The 23,655-nt window shown below is 38.0% G+C and overlaps 1 protein-coding gene across 7 annotated transcripts in view; it reads left to right on the top strand.

Moving 5' to 3' along the window:
* Positions 1-21,190, top strand: part of asb2a.1 (ankyrin repeat and SOCS box containing 2a, tandem duplicate 1) — a 29,079-nt gene extending 7,889 nt beyond the window's left edge. For 2 of the 7 annotated variants that reach the window (XM_081377834.1, XM_081377835.1), the window contains exons 2-12: positions 5,195-5,474; positions 7,335-7,454; positions 13,075-13,206; positions 14,140-14,309; positions 14,403-14,558; positions 14,841-15,086; positions 15,182-15,353; positions 15,523-15,564; positions 18,290-18,890; positions 18,974-19,127; positions 19,217-21,190. In XM_081377834.1, the coding sequence (XP_081233960.1) occupies positions 5,203-5,474; positions 7,335-7,454; positions 13,075-13,206; positions 14,140-14,309; positions 14,403-14,558; positions 14,841-15,086; positions 15,182-15,353; positions 15,523-15,564; positions 18,290-18,890; positions 18,974-19,127; positions 19,217-19,362 (2,211 nt within the window). In that variant the 5' untranslated portion in view covers positions 5,195-5,202 and the 3' untranslated portion in view covers positions 19,363-21,190. The remainder of the gene's footprint in view (positions 1-5,194; positions 5,475-7,334; positions 7,455-13,074; positions 13,207-14,139; positions 14,310-14,402; positions 14,559-14,840; positions 15,087-15,181; positions 15,354-15,522; positions 15,565-18,289; positions 18,891-18,973; positions 19,128-19,216) is intronic. The other 5 variants (XM_081377836.1, XM_081377839.1, XM_081377838.1 and 2 more) reach the window with 5 other exon arrangements.
* Positions 21,191-23,655: the final 2,465 nt, after the last annotated feature.

Raw genomic sequence — 23,655 nt, 5'->3', positions numbered from 1 at the left:
TAAATCCAAAGGAGAACACACAAGAACTTATACAACTGAAAACAATAATGATTAAACACGCACACCTGAACTGAGTGACGAAATCAAATCTGTAACTATGACAACAAACAAGGCAGGGAGAAATGGTGCAAACAAAAACGCATGCTGCATCTCAATTCGCCTACTTATACTACGCCCTAAAAGTAGGCCTATGTACTCTTCTTGTGAAGAAAAAGTGCATACTTTTGAGCATGTAGCAGAAGAGTAGACAAGCTTTAGGACATACTATCACATCATTACATGCATCCCGTCACGCAAACTGACCTGTCAATCATCTTGTCAAAGATTAAATCCTTCACATTTCATTTCCTTCCATATCAGAGAGAAATGCAGAAGCACTTTGATCTGCAGTCGCGAGTCTTTCATGCAGTATACTCTCCTCATATTAATGCAGAATGATGCATTTAAAAGTTAATGGCCAAACGGATCTTTATAAAAGTCCACATTGTTATTGCAAATGAAATGTAACACGGATAACAATAAATAAATATTTTTCTATCAGGTTAAACTTTGATTAGTTACCCAAACCTTCGTCTAAACCTCTCACCGTTGGTCGCGCATATCCCCCATGTTTTGTAGTTTTTTAACACTTTTCATTTGCGTTTGTAGCTCCTCCTCCAAAGCACTATGAGTTGTGGGCAGTATTAGCCTTTAGTGTGTGCACGGATCCACACTACGAAAATCCACCGGAAATAGTAGACCATCCGGGGACTTCTGGCATACTCTTTTCAACACACTATGCTTTGGGACACACTTTTAATCTCACATACTGTTTAGGATGGATAGTATGGACATTGAGACGCAGGGAAAGTCCAAACTGAGGTGACTTATGACAGGAGAGGCTTCACTACGCTGAATAGACCGCTCACTAGTTTTCATTCACTCCCTCAAGTGTACTACATTAGTGGACTAATGTAGGGAATAGGGAATGAGAGTATATGGGGCGATTTCAGACACAGCCCGTGAAGGCACGCATTTAATTTGTCAAAACGCTCCCTGAGGTAACAAATTTTTTACTTTTAATGAGTGCTGGATTTGACTGTTATCGCTAATGAAGATGAACATGAAGACAAAGATAGTTGAATAAATTTGGGTCCATTTCTCACACAAAGCAATTACATTGATTCCGAAGATTTGGATTACAGCGCACAAATACAATTTTGCAGTGTATTTTAAGGTCATTTTTGGGCCACAGCATATTCATAAAATTCCTTATATGTCACACAAAATAAATATTGTATAACATTTAATGATTAAATGATTACATAAATTGTATTCATTTTAAGATTTTAAAGTGTAGTCTGAGTTATTTGAATGAAATTATATAATTTCAAATTAAGTAAATCAGTAATCTGCCTTAAACTGCAATTATTCATTCTGTTTTTCAATTATGCATTTAATTATGAATTATTCTCAGTATGTTTGTCTCTTTCTCATAAGAAATCAACCAGTGACACATGCATCTTCAACCAAGTCCACGGTTTTCCCACGGTATCAGGTTACTTTTAAGTTGTTGCTGCGGGTAAAAAATAAAAATCTTAATTAAGAGTTCATTTCCACCTCCGTAGGTACGATTTCGCCAATCCAACACCCCCAAAACACCCCCCCAGACTTACAAATTCAATGGAGAATTCGGGCACCCAATGGAGAAAAAAAATATATTAGCAATGGGCTATTTTTGGGGTAGTCTCGCGTAGCCAGACTTTCAGACTGACGGCAGAAGGTCTGGACTCTATCGCAGCTTTCTTGGCCAAGGACCACCCAAGAGGACGTTTGACTGACATGCAACCAATCACAGTTTGTTTTGTTCCGTGTCATGTTTAGGGGTGTGACAATATAATGTTGATGTCCCTACAATAACAGACCAATGTGCATCTAATAAATTATTCATTCAAGAATGTTATGCAAGTTTACTGCAACAATGGAGCCGCAAACTTTACAAACTTTGAAAATCCAGCGTTTAGTTGAGCCTGGTAAGCGCTCATTGTCACAGTTGTAAACACAATGGCTTTCTTCTCCCACGAGGGGTTTTGGCGTCACAGCATTTGTTTCCGGGCGGACCGATAAAAAACCCGACACACACGTCTCCCGGACATCCTGTAGAATTGAACCAATCAGATTGAGACTTCGAAACTCCTGAAGTGTTTCCAGAAAAGTGTGCCATATGCATCAGACATTCAGACAATGGTCTGTGGGCGTGATGTCTGAGTCTGAGACTATTTTTGGGATACTTTTGACTGGCCATTGGGCTACTTTGTTGCCTCCCACCAACAATCGGCCCTCATGTTGTTTGTTGTTATCCATGCTGTGCCATCATTGCCATACTTGGACCAGCTTTGGCTGACAGGACACATGCCGCTGCCAACAGGAGCAGTGCCAGCATGAGGCCGCATTCAAGCCAAGACTGTTTGCTATGTGGGTGGATGATCTACTTACCTTTAGCCTACTAATATGTTGACGATGGAAGTATTCAACAAGTTTGTCCTGTAGTTGTGAGACTGTATATATGGCCAAAATCTAATTCTGATGGAAATGCAGCTGATTGCATACTTCCATATTGTAATTAAAGTGAATATTTGTTCACATATTGAAATGATAAATGTTAACATTGCATGATCAACATGTTAGCCAACATGACTCATCTCACTCAATTAAGCAAGACACAGCAGTGTTTTTATACTTCACCACAACATCTGCTAGCGTGCTATTGCTGTTGATAATATTTGCTTGCAATCTGAATTTGCTATAGGCTACATGCTGCTGCTGATCAAACGAAAAAAATATTCATAGCAATGATTTCCTTATAGCAAATACTAGCTGCTAATATGCTTAGCAATTTACTCAAAGCATTAAAACAGGACTGTTAACATGACACATGATTTTAAACCTTGTGTTTGAACTTCATGAAGAATTAATAAGGCAGACCACGCAATACTGCATAGTGATATAGCATGAGAATGACCGTTCACTTATCTTAGATGTTGAATTTCAGAGGAATTTTGAAAGTGCACTGCGCTGCACTGCTACAGCAAATGCTAACCAAGTATTTGAAGGTTGAGTAGCGAGCTCATTTGCAACTGATACAGCAAGAACCAATCAGCTGTGCCCTAGAGAGAATGATGTGATTGCTAAAGGCCCTGATATACTCAAGGCAAAGTTATTTTTCGTTCTTCATTTAGGGGTAAAACGTAGTTTCGAAATACATGAGCAGCAATATACTGTTATCTAACATCTGACGCCACCCACACTGCTGAGAGCGATGGTTAGATGAATATGTAAATATGTGCTGCACGCTTTCCTCACAATAACAAAATAAACACAATCTCAAACAAAATTGAGAAAACAGAAGTACAACTTAATTTTCTACTATAAAGCAGCTCTCCAGTGTGTTCATGTTTTCAATCATGGGTCACATCTAATCTCAACTGACTCGTGAGGAGAAATGAACTGGAAAAGACTGAAAAATATGGAAAAGACACGTGAAAGAAGGCGGAGCATCAGTGCACACGGCACGGACCAATGGTACTACAAAGCGTTTACCAGCCATAGCAAACTTTTCAAACTCCACACAAAGTTTGTTTTGGCATGATTTTGTTTGAAATGACTTCATAGCAGTTCGTACTTCGATTTCGCTTGAAGTATATCGGGGCCTTTAGAACCTATCAGCCTGCACCATCTACAGAACTGTGTATTTGTTCATTTTTTGTTCATTATTTCACAGTGCATTAACAAATGTAAACAAATAAAACTTTAGATTTTAAAAACGTGTTAATAAATGTTGAAATTACCATTGACTGAAATTAATAAATGCTGTAGAAGTATTGTTCATTGTTAGGTAATGTTAACAAGTGAAACCTTATTGTAAAGTGTTACTTAAAAGAATTAAATCTGACAGATTTAAAGCTACAATATGTCATTTTTCCACCGCTAGGGGTCACTAACCTCTTACAATAACAAAGGCGTAGGTTGATGATGCAGTGATAAGCGGAATGATGGGACTTGCTATCATGCTGATGGATCTAATAATGTTTATGGATGAGTGAAAACATTCATGGTTTTTAACATGACTGTGGTATGAAGCATAGCACGATTGCTAGTAAGAGACAGATATCAGCGCCACACGTGAGTCCCGCGGATATAAAGGAATAAGGACATTTCATTCTACCGAACTACCCGCAAGTGCTGAATTCCTACTCACACAGGTCAGTTTATTTGACAAATTAAACTTGTGAGGTAACGCAGCGCTGTTTCACTTGGTCTACACTATCACACTAAACTGCATTTGAGTGTGTTGAAAGTCATAATGTTATGTGTTAGTTTATCTGTATGAGACTAGCAGTAAGCTAGATCAACATTAGAATAATATACAAAGTGGGCCATTTATATGGATACACCGTAATAACATGGGAATGGTTGGTGATATTAAAGTCCTGTTTGTGGCACATTAGTATATGTCATGGTCACCACGCATCTTGAGGAGTTTGCCCCCTCACATATACTAATGTGCCACAAACAGGACTTTAATATCACCAACCATTCCCATGTCATTACGGTGTATCCATATAAATGGCCCACCCTGTACATTTCATCATGTTGAGCTATATAACACAGATAAGTTTTATGTACTTTGCGCGTCTCTGTCAAGTCGAAGTTTGTCGCAGACGTGGAGCTCTCGGCATCTCGAAAACGCCACACTGATATTGATCCTCGTTTTAGTTCTCCTTTTGTCCCAAAGTCTGCTTGCCATGGTCCATAATGTTTGAACGAAACAACAACAGCGTGAGCGTGCTGCTAGATGTAACGCAGTTTTCCATGTCTGTCACCATGGTTACTGTGGCAGTACGAGCGGAAACCAGGGATAACGCAGATAATACGTAATACGCAACAAGTGGGACAGGGCGACAGGGACGAGCCATTATTTAAAATTGGAATTTCTCTGAAATTAAAAATCTTTGGGAACTTTTGGGATGTTGTAAGTACACAACTGCAGGAAATGTATCACACTGTCCAAGTGATTTTTTGATAATTTATTACAAAAATCTTACATATTGTAGCTTTAAATCCTTTAGTTGTATCTCCTAATCAAGCAAATGAAATTTGCAATAATACACATTAGTCCAGTTTCATTACATAATGAATGTTTTGGTTGTCTTAGGGTCCATCATGGCAGTCGCCCATGTGTCTATGCCAAGTACCACAGGAACCAACCTGGAATTTGCTGACTACAGTCTCTATAGCAACCTGTCCGATAATGAGCTCATGCAGCTGGCAATCGAGCGGAGCCTTTCTGATGCCCAGAGCTCTGGGCCGGGGTCAGAAAACTATAATAACCCTGCTGCTCTGAACATGCCAGCATTACCATGCCAAGCTCCACCATCATATCGTCGTCCCCAGCAGCAACTAGAACCAACTGCGTGTCCTGCCAATCCACCCAGGTACAGTGTGATGTGCTTCAAGTTGAAATGAGGTACCATCATAAATCAACTCTCACTGCCAGTATAAAAATAACCAGCGCTTAGAACATCTTACTCACACTGACCTTTAGTTTGTGGCCTATATTTTAAAATTGGCTTCAAGCTAAAATTCTTTAGATATTAGATATCAGATAAATATATTACACTATATTGCCAAATGTTTTAGGGCGTCTGCCTTTGCATGCACATGAACTTTAGTGACATCCCATCCCTGATCCGTAGGGTTAAAAATGGTTGGCCCACCCTTTGCAGCAATAACAGCTTCAGCTCTTCTGGGAAGGCTTTCCACAAGGTTTAGGAGTGTGTTTATGGGAATTTTTGACCATTCTTCTAGAAGTGCATTTGTGAGGTCAGGCACTGATGTTGGATGAGAAGGCCTGGCTCGCAGTCTCCGCTCTAATTCATCCCAAAGGTGTTCTGTCGGGTTGAGGTCAGGACTCTGTGTAGGCCAGTCAAGTTCCTCCACACCAGACTTGCTCATCCATGTCTTTATGGACCTTGCTTTGTGCAGATTCGCAGTCATGTTGGAACAGGAAGGGGCCATCCCCAAACTGTTCCCACAAAGTTGGCAGCATGAAATTGTCCAAAATGTCTTGGTATGCTGAAGAATTAAGATTTCCTTTCACCAGAACTAAGGGGTCAAGCCCAACCCCTAAAAAACAACCCCACACCATAATCACCCCTCCACCAAACTTTGCACTTGGCACAATGCAGTCAGGCAAGTACCGTTCTCCTGGCAACCGCCTAACCCAGACTCATCCATCGGATTGCGAGACAGAGAAGTGTGATTCGTCACTCACAGTCCAGTGGCGGCGCTGCATCCGATGCTTTGCACTGCACTTGATGTAAGGCTTGGATGCAGCTGCTCGGCCATGGAAACCCATTCCATGAAGCTCTCTACACACTGTTCTTGAGCTAATCTGAAGGCCACACTAAGTTTGGAGGTCTGTAGCAATTGACTCTGCAGAAAGTTGGCGACTTCTACGCACTGTGTGCCTCAGCATGCGCTGAGACTGCTCTGTTATTTTACATGGCCTACCAGTTCGTGGCTGAGTTGCTGTTGTTCCCAATTGCTTCCACTTTGTTATAATACCACTAACATTTGACTGTGGAATATTTAGTAGTGAGGAAATTTCATGAATGGACTTATTGCACAGGTGACAACCTATCATGGTACCACGACCCATTCTTTCACAAATGTTTGTAGAAGCAGTCTGCATGCCTAGGTGCTTGATTTTATACAACTGTGGCCATCAAAGTGATTGGAACAACTGAATTCAATGATTTGGAAGAGTGTCCCAATTCTTTTGGCAATATAGTGTAGATTAGATATTTCAGTATGTGATTTATGCAATACATTAACTTAACAACTAGACTACATTTAAATGTAAAAGAGAGAGAGACACATGTTGCTTCATGAAATTTCTAGTCATGTTTTGATGATGCAGCTCATGGGGAGAGTAACAAGATCACTTACAGATGCCTACTGCAGCTTCTTCAATGGCTGACACAACTGCTTCACACCTGTTCCTCTTCATTTAAAGGCAAACTTTATAAAGTGCAAGCATAGTTCAAGTTCACATGCCACCATGCATAAAAATAGACACTATCCTTTGCTGTGCCCCAATCTACTTGTTTGGATCCACTTCTAGGCTTCCAGTTGTGCATTTTGATTTAATTTCAAAGATAACATGTAAAGGTAATTTAATTTGAAATGATGAACATTATTATGAAAATGTGATTGTGCAACAGGTAGAGATTTAAGGAGATTTAATTAAATTAACCTTACCCATCTGAATGCAATTCTTTTTTCTCCAAAAGCGAAACAATAAAACCACAGGGTGTGTGTTCGGTGAGTCACTTTGTGACTGGTTCTGGCAAGCGAATGGTGGCGTATCGAAGATATGATGGAACTATGCAGGTCGCACCTGAGCCTGAAGAGTGAGTGATAACCTAATTACCCACATGACAGTATGATCTCATTATAACGTTTGTAAAGAAAAGTGATTATTTGTACGTTTTCATAGAAGCTGATAAATATATTATAGCCTATATGGCCACCTTATTAGGTACACCTGTTCAACTGCTCATTAACGCCACTATCTAATCAGCAAATCACATGGCAGCAACTCAGTGCATTTAGGCATGTAGACATGGTCAAGGCGATTTGCTGGAAAAGCAGTGATTAGAAAGAAAGGTATGAGAATATGGCATAAATGGTGTATGGAAGTAAAATAATGGCAAATGTTTTTGAAACAAAAAAACTTGTTGAATTGCACTAATTTAAAAAAAATAGGCATTGCATTAACCGTGCTTGCATTTTATTGCATTGTATTTTTAGGGCTTGCATTTTTATGGGCTGAAATTCAACATGGTTGAATATTTAAGCTGTGAATATTTCAATTCAAAACATTTCACACATTTTCATTTTTAAAAATTCAATAATCCATATTCACCTTTCAGATTTCACTTCCAAAACGTTCATTCTGTTTAAAATACAACCTATAATATTCGACAGGCAATTTTCAGTCCATTTTATTTCGCCTTACAAATTCGCTTCCACAAATTCAGTGGTTCAAATTCGACAGCAAATTCGACATTTGACATCTGGGAACATTACGTTCATACGTACGAGTCTGCTTGCCTGTAGATATCCCCAATAAGGTGCAAGTTTGGTCTTTTATATCACTGTGGAGATTATTAGTCGGTAATCTACTGCTATTCCTGCCGTTCCCAGATGTCAAATGTCGAATTTGCTGTTGAATTTGAACCACTGAATTTGTGGAAGCGAATTTGTAAGGCGAAATAAAATGGACTGAAAATTGCCTGTCGAATATTATAGGTTGTATTTTAAAAAGAATGAACGTTTTGGAAGTGAAATCTGAAGGTGAATATAAATTATTGAAATTTTAATAATGAAAATATGTGTGAAATGTTTTGAATTGAAATATTCACAGCTTAAATATTCAACCATGTTGAATTTCAGCCCATAAAAATGCAAGCCCTAAAAATACAATGCATTAAAATGCAAGCACGGTTAATGCAATGCCTATTTTTTTTTTTTTCAATTAGTGCAATTCAACAAGCTTTTTTTGTTTCAAAAACATCAAATCATTATTTTACTTCCATAATGGTGGGAAGAAGACACGAAAGGAATGGGATATCATAAAATACAAAAATCTGTCAGTATTAAAAATTATAAGGAAAGGACTAGGCGGGAGGAGATTATAATGACAAGACTGAGAGTGGATCACACATGATTGAATGACACCTTGTTTTTAATGGGGAAAAGGAATAGTGAATACTGTGAAAACTGTGGGGTTAAAGAAAATGCTGAACATGTCAAATTGCACTGTATATTATATGAGATGGAAAGTTTCAAGATGAGGTTCAGGAAGCAGGGCGGGAGTTGAATCTGATGGGGATACTGGGAACAGAAGGAGAGGGACAAGGGATAAGAATCACCAAAATGGCACTTGTTAAATTTCTTAAAGACACAGGGTTGATGGGTAGAATATGAGAACACTTAAAATAGCATGATGTTACACACTCTTGTACAGTAGGTGGCGGTATGCACCTTAAAGTTTCCGCCATTAATCAAGAGAAGAAGAAGATCCGCTGAAGTTCAAAGTGAGCATCAGAATGAGAAAGAACCCAGCAAGCAATTTTGCGTCTAATAGACGTCTAATAGACGTCTAAACATAGCCTAGACATCTAGGCTAAAATCAGGCTAATTTTGGGCTGTCAGTGAAAATCTAATAGACGTCTAACCATAGCCCAAGAATAGACGTCTAACCATAGCCCAAGAATAGACGTCTAACCATAGCCCAAGAATAGACGTCTAACCATAGCCCAAGAATAGACGTCTAACCATAGCCCAAGAACTAATCATTAATTAGACGGCTATTAAACGACTACATATATACGTCTAATAGACAGTCAATATGGGTCTAGGCTAAAACAAGGCTGAATTTGGGCTGTCAGTGAAAATCTAATAGACGTCTAACCATAGCCCAAGAATAGACGCCTAACCATAGCCCAAGAACTAGTCATTAATTATACGGCTATTAAACGACTACATATATACGTCTAATAGACAGGCAATATGGGTCTAGGCTAAACCAAGGCTGAATTTGGGCTGTCAGTGAAAATCTAATAGACGTCTAACCATAGCCCAAGAATAGACATCAATTACACTACATATACATGTAATAGACAACAAAATGAGGCATAAGGATTTTCACTCAAATATAACAGGTTCTCATAAAGGAAAATCCATCCAAACTAATTGAATATAAAGGATTTATTTAGAACAATTATATTAACAACTTAGACAACATTCAAACATAAAAATGAACATAAAATAGTGGAAAATTTGTAAAACGACTTAAGATACTAAAATTTTTACAAATTAATTGTTAGCTTTATATTCATAACCACCACTCCCTGCTCTCCCTGATGCTTGTTTAAAAAGACCAGAAATTTAATTTTTTATTTCCCATTCAGTCGCCGAAGGAAAGTTGGTCATCACTGCGTCTGTCAAATAAGAAAAAGAAAAATATTATTGCTCAAGAAAAGCATTGTTGACAATCATTTTTAACTAATTACAGTCATTCACTTTTGCTAGGTTGCACACTAGAGCTGGCCAATATAGAGTTAACGGAATATAGATTGAGACTATATAATTTATATCAATATTATTAATAAATTAATATCAATAATTGAAATTTTTTGCCTGCATAATGGTGATGCACTAATTATATATATATATATATATATATATATATATATTAGGGGTGTAACGATACACGTATTGAACGATTCTGTACGAGGCTTTTGGTTCGATTTCAGTATGGATTTTTAAACAGAACTGTTCATTAGACAATTTTTCCTTCTAACCAAAATTTTTTAATTACAAATGTAGGCACGTCAAAAAGCCTGCTCTTAATGTAAGAGAAATCATAACAAATCGTGACAACAATCATGCTCTTTCAGGTAGTGACCATATAGACCTGCATTATATGACTGACTGACAAGAACGGTTTGACCCTAAAATATCAAAATTAAAACTACTGCGGAAACAAAGACACCTACATATTGGATGCCCTTAAGGTAAGCTAAAACATACCAAAATTTAATTTCAAAGCAAACTATCCCTATAAATCATTCTTTATCACTTATTCATATAACTCTAATAAACATAAAAGGATACTTATAGGGGTAGTTCACTTAAAAAGAAAAAAAAAATCATGTAATCATTTACTCACTTTCACTTGGTTCCAAACCTGGATGGCTTTCTTCTGTTGAACACACACAAAAAATATATATTATGAATAATGTTGGTAACAAGACATTTAATGGTAGTCAGTGACAAGTGTTCTGTATATTCAATTGCTGTAGTTTGTTGACTGATTGCTGGATAATTTGCGATAGTGTCTTTAAAGTGGATTACATCACTCCAGTTCTGATGTTTTTACACTGGCTATCTGTCTGTCAAAGAATTAATATCAAAATACTACAGTTAGTTATTAAATTAACATTTTAAGGCCAAAGTAAATTTCTAATCTTCTGATGCATTATGAACCATCCAGAGCAGACCTCTCAGGTCATCTGGGACAGTAGCCACTAGCCAGCTACTTTTATATCCCCAAAGTCAAAAGAAAACATGGAGAAGCAGCATTCAGTTTTTATGCACCATATATCTGAAACAAATTCACTGAAAACTGAATGTATGCTGCATATTTGAATTCTTTTAAATCAAGTTTAAAGACTTTACTGTTTGCCACTACCTTTTATTAATTGGAAAGGAACAAATATTTTTTTTATAATTTCTTTTCATGTTGCATATGTTGCTGTTAAGTTTTATGTAAAGTACTTTGAAAATTTGCATTAAATCAAAAACTATTATTACTTACTCTAATCTAATATAAAAACAAAAATATATTAGTATCTTTAATAATAAAATGATAAGTTTCAGTTTCATGAAACTTCTCATTTTAAAAATAAAATAAGTTTCATAGTTTCATGCTTACCACCTTGAATTTAGATACATTTTAGATTAAGGGCACAGTTGCAATAACACGTGCAGGTAACGTTAACTTGTTGGAGAAAAATAGTAGGCTTACTCTGCATTGGTAATGTTAAAATGTCACGGTCTACACATTATAAAAACTAACTACTTTAAACAATAAACATAACAAAAATAACACGCATACTTACAAGATCGAAGTAGAAATTTGAAGGTTTTCAGAGTGTCGCTCGCCCGTTGCTCTCCGACAGCTGCCTCGTGTAAAATAAAATTGAAAATGGAGGAAATGTGTATCGCGAGATCTGGCTAAAGTGATCTAGTCGCGCAATGCCAGTAGTCCCAGTAGTCATGTCTCAGTAGTGTTTCGATTGTGCCATCTAGCGGTTGAGAAATGCAATTGCATTTGATTTAATTTGAAATGATAGACAGCCATATCGTAGATTATGTATGAATGTTATGTTTATGTGTGACAGCAAACATTAAGCTGTGTGAGCGAAAACATTTTTAAGACTAATATTCTTATACTATATCGCTGGTCTGAATCAGGGCTATAGCCAAGCCGTACGTAGACCAGATTGCCTTCATTTCGCCAGGTGGGCTAAAGCAGACCGCAGCCCGTCCAATTCAGAGCTAAATCGTGATTACAGATCGACCATGTCTTGAAATGACACATTGAACCTTGTAGATATCATTACCAATGCGAACATGATGCAATATCAACCATTTCATGCACTGCCTGGCAAAAAACTACAATTAATCAGTTTTGACTAAAAGTGGGCTACAATAGCCGGGTCTGAATATGAGCTAAATCGTGGCTACGCATAGCCTACACATATAACATGTAAAATAAAGCAAACCAAACAACTTGTAATCACAGAAGACTTTGCTTACATGATGGAATATCATACATCTCACAAGTTATTTTGGAAAAAAATACATTTATCCAGATTAAATGTTATTTGGGCTAAAAGTGGGTTACGCATAGCCGGGTCTGAATACGAGCTAAATCGTGGCTACGCACAGCCTATAACATGTAGCCTAAAATAAAGTAAGCCAAACAACTTGTAATCACGGTAGACTTTGCTTACATGATGGATCATACATCTATCAAGTTATTTTGGGAAAAAAAATACATTTATCCAGATTAAATGTTATTTGGGCTAAAAGTGGGTTACGCATAGCCGGGTCTGAATACGAGCTAAATCGTGGCTACGCACAGCCTACACATATAACATGTAAAATAAAGCAAACCAAACAACTTGTAATCACAGTAGACTTTGCTTACATGATGGAATATCATACATCTCACAAGTTATTTTGGAAAAAAATACATTTATCCAGATTAAATGTTATTTGGGCTAAAAGTGGGTTACACATAGCCGGACTATATCGGGTCTATATTTAACCCAGACGTTGAAAAGACGGCTATTGCTTGCTGGGAAAGGTGATTTTGAAAGTGGAATGGTTGTTGGTGCCAGATGGGCTGGTTTGAGTATTTCAGAAACTGCTGATCTACTGGGATTTTTACTCTAGGGTTTACAGAGAATGGTCCGAAAAAAAGAGAAAATATCCAGTGAGCGGCAGTTCTGTGGGCGAAAATGCCTTGTTGGTGCCAGAGGTCAGAGGAGAATGGCCAGACTGGTTCGACCTGATAGAAAGGCAACAGTACATTTTTTTAAAACAATCATTCGTTACAACTGAGGTATGCAGAATATGTTGTACCTTGAAGCAGATAGGCTACAACAGCAGAAGACATATTATATATAATATTTATGATATTAAATATAAAGGATTCATGAAAGATTTTACGTTTCTAGAGCTAATAGTTTTACATTTTAGCGTTTGTGGTCAGAATGTCCTAATTGTATGTTTCAGTGTATGGTATATCCAAATGTACAAAAATGTACACTACCGTTCAAAAGTTTGGTCAGTATAATTTTTTTTAATGTTTTTGAAAGAAGTCTCTTATGCTCACTGAGGCTGCATTTATTTGATCAAACGTACAGTAAAAACAGTAACGAATTCAGGGTGAGTGGGACACTTTTTGCCATTGAGTTGATTTGGAAAAAGTGTCCTAATCAACCTGAATTCACCCTAATATTGTGAAATATTATTACAATTTAAAATTTAATATATTTTAAAAGTGATTTATTCCTCTGATGGCATAGCTGAATTTTCAGCAGACTTTACTCCAGTCTTCAGAGTCACATCCTTCAGAAATCATTCTAATATCATATAACATTTCTTATTATTATCGGAGTTGAAAACAGTTGTGCTGCTTAATATTTTTGTGGAAACCTAAATTAATGAATTGAAAGTTCTATAGAACATTATTTATTTGAAATAGAGAACTTTTGTTTTAAGCATTAAAAAACATTACTTTCACTTGTGATCATTTTAATACATCCTTCCTGAATAAAAATGTTTGTTTTTTTACTGACTCCAAACTTGTTAACGGTATAACTAATGACATCAGGCTGCACATGGAACAGTCGATATGTTATATACATTTTAATATTTACATATGCAAGAGCCACAACAAATATCATCTCACCTGCAGCACTTCATGCATCAAAATAAAAGCGGTGTCTTCTCTAGGGAGCTTGAGCCTATTGTTAAGGCCATTTTGGACGGTGATGTAGGAACAGTGAGGCTATTGGTTAAGCAACCTAGTTGCAACCTTCTTTCAGCAAATAAAGATGGATGGATTCCTTTACACGAGGCGGCATATTGTGGACAAGATCAATGCATTAAAATTCTCCTGAGAGGTAGTGTGCTCATTAAAAATTACTCAGTTTAACTTTTTTTAGTCATGCTCTAACTGATAGTTCTGGCTTTTATCATGAACACTATTCTCACAGCTCAACCTGGCATGGTTAACCAGCGCACTTTGAAATGGAAGACTGCTTTAATGTTAGCTGTGACCATGGACCACCTTGCATGTGTGGAGAGTCTTCTGGAGAATGGGGCTGATCCTGATATTGCCAATGTGGAGAGGGAGACTCCCCTTTACAAAGGTATCCAATCCATCTATCCATCCATCCATCCATGGCCTTTGACCCTTCAAAGTTCAAGTTTTTTTTCCTCCCCAAAACATTTAGTTAAATCTTGATGTTGCTTTTTTGTTAAAAATAGTTATTTGAATTCTTGTTAATTCTAGGTCCTTACATTGATTATTTTTTTTTAGGTTTAAAAGCCTGGCATACCAGCCCAGATCCACAAAAATATATTTTGTTTTGCATTGAATAAGACCTTCAGTGGTGTGATGGAAATTGTATCATTTCTATACATGTCCGTAGCTTGTGAGAAGGAGAACCCAGCAATGGTTGCCATGTTACTGAATTACGGCGCCTCTGTGAATAAGAACTGTATTCAAGGCTGGACCGCTCTCCATGAGAGTGTTTGCAGAAACAATGTGGAAATCTGTGAGATGCTAGTGAAAGCTGGAGCCAAAGTCAACATGCCCAACATGTACGGAATTACTCCTATCTTTGTTGCTGCCCAAAGTGGAAAAGTGGATGCACTTCGCATGCTTTTAAAAAATGGTAACATCTTTCACTTCACTGTCATTTTCCTTTCTATTTCATTGTTGCTTTGTGATGTAATGCATCTCAAATGTAATGCATCTCAACTCAATCAGGTGCAGACCTCAACAGCCAGGCCACAGATGGAGCCACAGCGCTGTATGAGGCCTGTAAGAATGGTCATGAGGACGTTGTAGAGTTCCTTCTATCTCAAAATGCAGACGCCAACAAGCCGGGCAAAACAGGACTGATGCCAATCCATATTGCTGCCCAGCGTGGCAATGATGGGTATGAATTAAGATTTCACTTAATAAGGAATTTGTATGAATGAATGAATTTGCTTTGGGAGAAATGTTCTCAGGTCATAGTTTATCTAAACTACTTATTTGTATGCGAAGGCCATTGGTTCTTAAGAGTTTAGGTTTAGCATATCTCATGATCTTGCATTAATTTTCAGCAAAGTCGTCGGGTGTACCTACAAAAATGCCAGGGAAACTAAGTAAGTCTCAAAGGGTTCTTTACAGCAATGCTGTGGCAAGAGGGTGCTAATCCTGTAACCTATCACCTGAAAACTCAAGCTAACTCAAGTAGTAAATGGTTTTATTTGCAAAATACCATTTAAGATAATTTCTTCATGTCTTGTTAACTCTTCTAGTTTATTGTGTGTAGGGTATTTTTCTCGCCTAACAGTTAAACTAATCATCCCATAGCATAATTCCTGATAGCATGAGATGTTTAGGGATGGGAATCGTAAAGAATTGAATGATCACAGGTTCTGGTTCCTCTTAACAATTTAAATTCCATAACAACTCCATTAACAAATATTTTAGTATTTTTAAGGAATATATATTTGAAAAAAAGAAATGCATTTTACTGTCAAATGATTATATGATTTTCACAATAAATACATGTTAAACAATTCTTGCGAGTGAAAGTGAAAAAAGTGAAAGTGACATCTGAAGGCCAAGTATGGTAACCCATACTTGGATTTTGTCCTCTACATTTAACCCATCCAAGTTAGGGCACATAAATCAGGAGCAGTCAGAGAGTAGTTAACACACACACTGTAAACCAAGGACACACACCTTGAGCAGTGGGCAGTCATTTTGCTGTGGCACCCGGGGAGTGATTGAGGGTCAGGTGTGTTGCTCAATGGCACCTCAGTCATTTCCTGCCACTATTCAGAATCGAACCCACAACCTTCGGGTTACCAGTCTGATTCTCTAACCATTAGGCCAAGACTGCCCAATAAGAGTCATTTGTGTAGAAATTGGACTACACTTGCATTTCCACTGCACTGCTTTTCTGTTGTTTTTTTATGTAAACATGCGCTAGACTGACATCTCTGACCGTCTTGTGTCTTTTGCAGAGTCTAGTGTGAGACATGCGTTTTTAAAGTCGCCATGAAACGGAAGTTGCGATAATCTATTCTTCCCTATTGTAATGTATATCTGAGTTAAACAGCTTCTCGAACTTGGTCTTGTCCATCAGGAATTGATTGAATTGTTGGATCGTTGTGGTTTGCTATTGCTGTGATCTCACTGTCACGGTTCTTGTTTCTGTGTGTTAATTTTTGGCATGTTTTTTGTGTTTCTGTCTCTGGCCTGGTTGGCTGACAGCGTTGCCGGCAAGTCATTGAGCTGACAGGCCAACCACACCTGCTACTCATTTCATTTCTCCCCTATATCTACCCTTGTGTTTGCAGTCATTCTTTGTCAGATCTTTGTTTCTTATGTCCTGCCGTTTCTTTTGCCGTCTAGTGTTCCCTGTTCTTGTGTTCTTGTTTCTTGTTTGGATTACCTGTTGTCGTCACTGTTCGTGGATTTCTCTTTGGCTCTACTGGTCAGCAGTTTGCTTCTCCATCCCATTGCAGTTTGATTTGCACTGCCAAAGCCTGTTACTTCATCATCGTGGCTCTACAACACCTGACCATCTATGTTCTGTTTTCTGTATTTATTTTATGTTTAATAAACACCCTAACTGACTGCATTTGCTACTGGAATCAGTTGTTATTTCCCTTGAAGTAACGATCTGACCAAGATGGATCCAGCGAGTGCTTTGAGCTGAGAGACATTTTGGACAGCAACAACGCTCGTATGGAGCGCCAAGAGGATCAGATCATGGCGACGGGTTGAACGGTTCAGGCTTTGGTATCACAGGTTGCAGAGTTGTCTGCCCAGTTCCAGCAACTGAAGACAGAGGCAGCTAACCCGTTCACTGCGCCTAACCTAATGTCAGTTCCCCCCATCGGAGATCTTACTGCTTGTCACAGCGAACCTCGACTACCGCCATCATCTGCTTATTATGGTGATCCAAAATCGTGTCGTTCATTCCTGGCTAAGTGCTCTCTGTTTTTTGCTCTCCAGCCGTCTGCCTTCCTATCAGAGGGCTCTAGAGTGGCTTTGGTGAACACGCTGATGACTGGCCGAGCAGCTCAATGGGGATGACCTGTTCCTTGATGAGCTGAAGAAGGTGTTTGACCGTGCTGTCTCTGGAAGCGGTACGGGTGTTGGCAGAGCTGCAACAAGGTAATCAATCTGTGATCTGTGTTTCGCAAGCTGGCTACTCAATGCAACTGGAACGAGGAGGCACCGTGGGACGTTCCTGAATGGGTTGGCTGACCGTAAACAGAATGAAAGCTATGCTCTGGAAATAGCATCTACCTTGGATGATCTGATTGAGTTGTCCCATCCTCGTGCCAGTTGACACGTCATCAGAAAGCACAAGAGACATCGTTGCAAGAGGGAGCAGAAGTTATTTTGATTAAAGATATGCACGAATAAATCATTTATAATAAATAGAAATTGTCCATTTTGATTTCATGGGGACTTTAAGCTGAATTTCTAAACTTGAACTCGAACACTGTTTTTAGAACGCACGAGACACTGCAAAAGATGCAAGATGGGAGCGCAACAGTCAGACACGTCCATCTTGTGCATGAATGTTTACATTAAAAAACAATGGAAATGCAGCGCAGTGGAATTAAAAACTGTTTGAAAACACTTCTGCATTTTTTTTTTTTACACAAATTCTCGGTTCCCAACCCTAGAACTGGTTCTCTAAACTTTCATTATTGCTAATCACTATACATACAAGCTTTTTAAAAAGGTTTACATGTATTTATAGTCTTCTTATGAAATAATTTTTCAATTTTATAATGGTCATTTCACCCTAATGTTGTCAAATTGTAACATGACATTCAATTGTATTTTGGTGCACACTAGCAAGGCAACACTCAAGAACACAAAACGTCTCGTTTTTAGCATTGTAGCGATGCTGATCCCTGCCACAAGTAAGGCCAGAGTGAGACGTACAGGTATCAGCCCTCTCCATTTAGCAGCGGAGCGCAACAGAAATGATATCCTCGAGTTACTGATCGAGGCCGGCTTTGATGTCAATGCCACATTGTCTGAGGATCATTCTATGATGTATGAAGATCGACGCAGCTCAGCTCTCTACTTCTCCGTCATGAACAACAACATTGATGCTACCACCATGCTTCTGGAGGCTGGTGCTAACCCAAACCTGGACACGTTCAACCCACTCCTGGTGGCCCTGAGGCAAGGTTGCATACAGACAGTGACTTTGCTGGTGCAACATGGTGCTAATGTCAATGCCTACATCCCAACTCACCCAACTACCTTTCCAGCTGCTGTTATGTTCTGTTTGAAGTATCTGACCTTACTGAAGTATCTGATGGATAATGGCTGTGATGCGTTGTCATGTTTCAATTGTGTTTATGGCAGCAATCCTCATCCTCCTATAAAGACTAGGCGTAACGTAAGATATGATGTAGATGAAACTACGGAAAATACCTGTGTTCAGGTGAGTGGCCTGAAGCCAATACATACAGTATAATCTTTATTCTGAATTGTGTATAGTACCACATGTTATACACTTTTTACTAGTTCTGTGAGGTGATCTCCACCGAAACCTACTCCCGCTGGGCAGGACCGATTATAGATGTGCTGCTTGACTATGTTGGGCATGTGAAACTCTGTGCACGACTCACTGAACATCTGGACAGTTATCACGAGTGGCAAGGCATCAAAGAGAAATCAAGTATGCGCACCCATATCTTTTGCTTAAATTATTCATATATGCAAATTATTTTAGTCACCTGTGTATTCATTTGCTGGTTCTGATTGCAGTGCCTCCACGCCCACTCATGCAGCTCTGCAGACTGAAAATCCGCAAACTGCTTGGTATCAATAGACTGAAGAAAATTTGCAAGCTTCCACTTCCTCCAAGGTTGATCAAATTCATAAATCATCAAGAACGAGAGCGAGAATTTTAAGCCTGCTTTTGAGTGTTATCTCTTACACAGAGTACAGAGAGAACAATGACATTAGAAAATCATAAACTTCTGTTTACAGAACTTGCACTGAGCTAAATTTATAGAATAAATGCCATTTACATTCTGAGTACATTTTTGCACAAGTAGGTTATAACAAACAAATGTGCTGCTTAATAGTGGAAAAAGGCCATAAATGTTTTTATCAGACATAAAGAGAATTTTACGGAACATTTATTAAATAAATGTAGTGGTTACATAGTACTTTGTCTATACATGTATGCTTAGAAAAAACAATTATATGGGGTGTTATTGGTGCCAAAAATGACAGATTTGCAATGTAGTAGAAATGTATTGAACGTATTAAGAAATATCAAAAATGGTAGGTGGATCCTGTTGTAAAACAAGAAAATCCACGTCCAGGCACTAGATACACCTGTGACTATACATTTCAGGACCTGACCACTAGATGTCTCTTGAGAGTTAAAACTGTCAGATCCTGAACATCTATAGTCACAGGCAGTGTTTGAAATTCACTTTTTCACTCACCGGCCAATTTGGCTATTGTTTAGGTTACCAGCCATTCAGAACTTCTAGCAATGTATATATATATATATATATTTTCATACATATATAATAGGATTTCATACATTCATTTCTTATTCAAACAAAATCCTGTCATCCAGCAATCTCCTCCCTTCCTCTTTCATCCTCATCCTTTTCACCAAAAATGAGTTTTGAGAACATCCCAAAGAACATCAAATAATGTAGGACTTTGGAAAATAACAGTGTCTTTTCTGTTAACCAAATGCTTTTTAATCTTCGCTATTTCTTCAATGCAAATGAACAAGTGCACCGGTAGTTATTGCGTAGTGACATGCATGTTCAAGTGAGCCATATGCACAGATCCTGTGTAATACGCTGTATTTATCATGATGACTCACAAGTTTGTCCTAAATCTGTGCAGATTTGACTTACACAAACTTCCCCAGCAAAGTAAGTAAACATAATAAGTAACACGCAAAATTGGCTGGTGATTTGACAGCGTTACTCGCCACAGTTGATTTTTGGGCAACTCGTTTTGCCACGGGTGTTAATTTCAAACCCTGATCACAGGTGTATTTAGCTACTTCTTACTCTGATGCGCGTTGGTGTATTTTAAGATGTAGCCCTATCTTACAATAAAGGCCTTTCTAACTATGTGAGTGCCTGGACGTGGATTTTCTTCTTTTTTTTACAACAGGATCCATCTACCATTTTTTGATATTTTGTTCCCCCTCTGGAGCCCCCATAGTTTACCAGATGCACCCCTGGTTGAGATATTTTCTTTGTATTAAGAAATATACTTGATGTTTGTGTATAGTTTTGTATTTTTACTTTTGACTAGTTTTCTTAGTTGGGTGTGCATTTTTTTCTAGTATTTTAAGGTTTTGTTTGCTTGCAAAACGAACCAATACTCAGTAATGCATCACACTCTTCAAACTTTAAATTCTATGGACAGAAGGCCTACATTTTAAATGGGATAAATTTCCCTGATTCAGTCAGTGCTTTATTAGTTGTGACAATGCATATGTTTGAACAACTTCCAACCATATGATTCATGATAGCATAGAGTTTCATTTTTCTCTACCTTTTTGGGCAAAGTATAAAAATTACATATAGTATTTCTTGGTCTTCACTAGCTTCTATTGTGTTCCGGCGAGAACGTACAAGAAGCTGAGCTCGTCAAAACATCTCATTGCAGCCACTGATTATATTGTTCATACATAGCATCACTGCAGTATTGATTTTTTTTGTTTATTTAAATTAAAAGTTATGTTCTGATCTATTATTTTCTCTTGCTGTTATATTTTTCAATGTTTCTGTTACGTGTAGGCAGCAGGGACAAAGAGAGGTGAGAATACAGCTGTAGCAGTATTTATTGAAAACAGCTTCACACAACATGCAAAGACAACAACCGACAAACCAAGACTGAAACACTGGGGAATATATACACAGGATAACAACAGGTTAACAAGGCACACTTAAAACTGTGGAATTGAATCAATGGAATGAATCACTATGGTAACAAACAAGACAAAGGTAAACAGGAAGTAAACAGGAAAGGGGAAGTAATGATATAAGTAGAGCAGAAAATGCATTTCAAAATAAGAGTCCACAACAAGGAACCATGACACAGGGGTCGTGACAGTTTAAATGGCATTGCAAAGTGAAATTGCAGGTGTTTTATAATTTTTTGTGAAAATATTTGGTAGTCAGAGGTGGGGTGGGGAGCACCAGCGTGGCCAAAAAGTTTGAGAACCACTGAGCTATACCCATTAATAGGCACAGTATACTTCCTTGAAAATAAATTACAGCAGTGGTTCTCAACTCCAGTCCTCGGGACCCACTGCTCTGCACATTTTGTATGTCTCCCTTATTTAACACACCTGAACCAGATCATCAGCTCCTTAGGAGAGACTCCATGAACTGATTTGAGTGTGTCAGATAAGAGAGACATACAAAATGTGCAGAGCAGCGGGTCCCGAGGACTGGAGTTGAGAGAACCACTGAATTACAGGACAGCACTACTGGCACAACCCATAATGAAATAACCCTTCACAAGAATAGAATATATAATACTTTACAATGAACACTTTTTACAAAAAAAGATTACAGAAATTTGATATCTAACTATTCCTTTACAACTAAAAGATCCAAAGAGAAAACAAGTTGGTTCTTCTATAATCTCAAAGCTGTGGAGCTTTATTAATAATCGAAAAAATTATCAAGGATAAACAATGGAGAGCTATGACAGTTTATCTGTTCAATGAAATTCCTTACTCACCCGTTGAGTAAAAAAACACCAATCTCTGTGACCCTTTTCAAATCCCTCAGTTCTCGCTATCTCCGAAAAGCCAAGCCAATGCTGATTCTTGTTTTATTACGAGCTCTGTGACTGTTGCGTTCTTTTTTTGCCAGTAGACTCTCCTCTATTAGGCGTTTGAAAAAAACAACAACAACGTGTGATTCCCCGAAGGTTCGATATTTAGCGTGCTATTCTCTGTCATTGTGAATGTGACAAAGAAACTGTATTAACAATTAAGTGGCATCTTACACACAGAAACCAGTGGCACATCCGGTTGTCATTGGCATGTGCCAGTGGATAAAACTTGTGACGTGCCGATGGATTGCGTCGTGCCACTGACATCGTTACGGAGCATGTCGCCATATGTTATGGCACCTCCCAATAATGCCGCTGTTTGCCGGAGCATTATGTAGATTGTGTAACATACGCACTTAACGGCAGTACGACATTTAATTAATAATATGTTGCTTGTTTATATATTTACATAGTACATTTATTTTTATTTTTTTAAAATCACTAAATTTGGCTATTTAGGACGCTTAACTCTTCTGTCAGTCACTACTGGAGGAGGACACAATCCATCAGCACGTCACAAGCTTTAGTGGCACATGCCACAATCCACTGGCACATGTACAAGTATCACATGATGCAATCCACTGGCACGTCACATGATTTAGTGGCACAATCGCATCTTTTGACGTTCCACTGGCACAAGCCAATAAAATCCAGACGTGCCACAAAGCACAGCAGCATCTGCCAATGGCTTCTGTGCGTAAGATGCTATGCCACTTAATGTTGATATACTGCTACATATTTTCAATGCCACTCCCACACCATACACACATCCAAGTGGCCCGGAGCAACTTTTCTTTATTTACGGATCTGACGGTACACCATCCCACTAGGTCTGAATTATAAACACTTATAATAGGCTTACAACAGAGAATCAGGGTAAGAAAAAAAGTTAGCCTACATGGTGTACCTTTAACTACAAGTTAAAGCATAGGCTACTGTTTGCATAACTGCTTTCACATTATTGACACAAAATCACAGGTTCTCATGTAAATGAATGATAAAATTTTCATTTCTGGGAGATATCACCTGAACAGAAATATTATCCTTTACTCATCAAATTGAGAAAAGGCTACAGCTTTTTCTTCCAGTTCTTTTACTCAAACTACTTAACTTAATTGAATACCCCTGCATTTTACATACCTTTTTCGAAATATAATTAATAATAAATTAAATATAGAGTAACTTTTTTTTTTATAACTAATTTGTGTTAATTAATATATGGCGACGAAAAGATACCGTGTTAGTTAAAAACGTTAAAAAAACTTGTTCGTTAAAAACTCAAACGATTCAGAGTAGTATATAACGTCCCGTATGGGAAATTATTCAGTATTTTCATTCATTCATCCATCCATTCATTCATTCATTCATTGCTT

The sequence above is a fragment of the Scardinius erythrophthalmus genome (genome assembly GCF_964197995.2).
Source record: "Scardinius erythrophthalmus genome assembly, chromosome: 11".
Classification (NCBI taxonomy): domain Eukaryota; kingdom Metazoa; phylum Chordata; class Actinopteri; order Cypriniformes; family Leuciscidae; genus Scardinius; species Scardinius erythrophthalmus.
The sequence above is the reverse complement of the archived record's forward strand: the minus strand, read 5'-3'. Positions and strand labels throughout refer to the sequence as shown.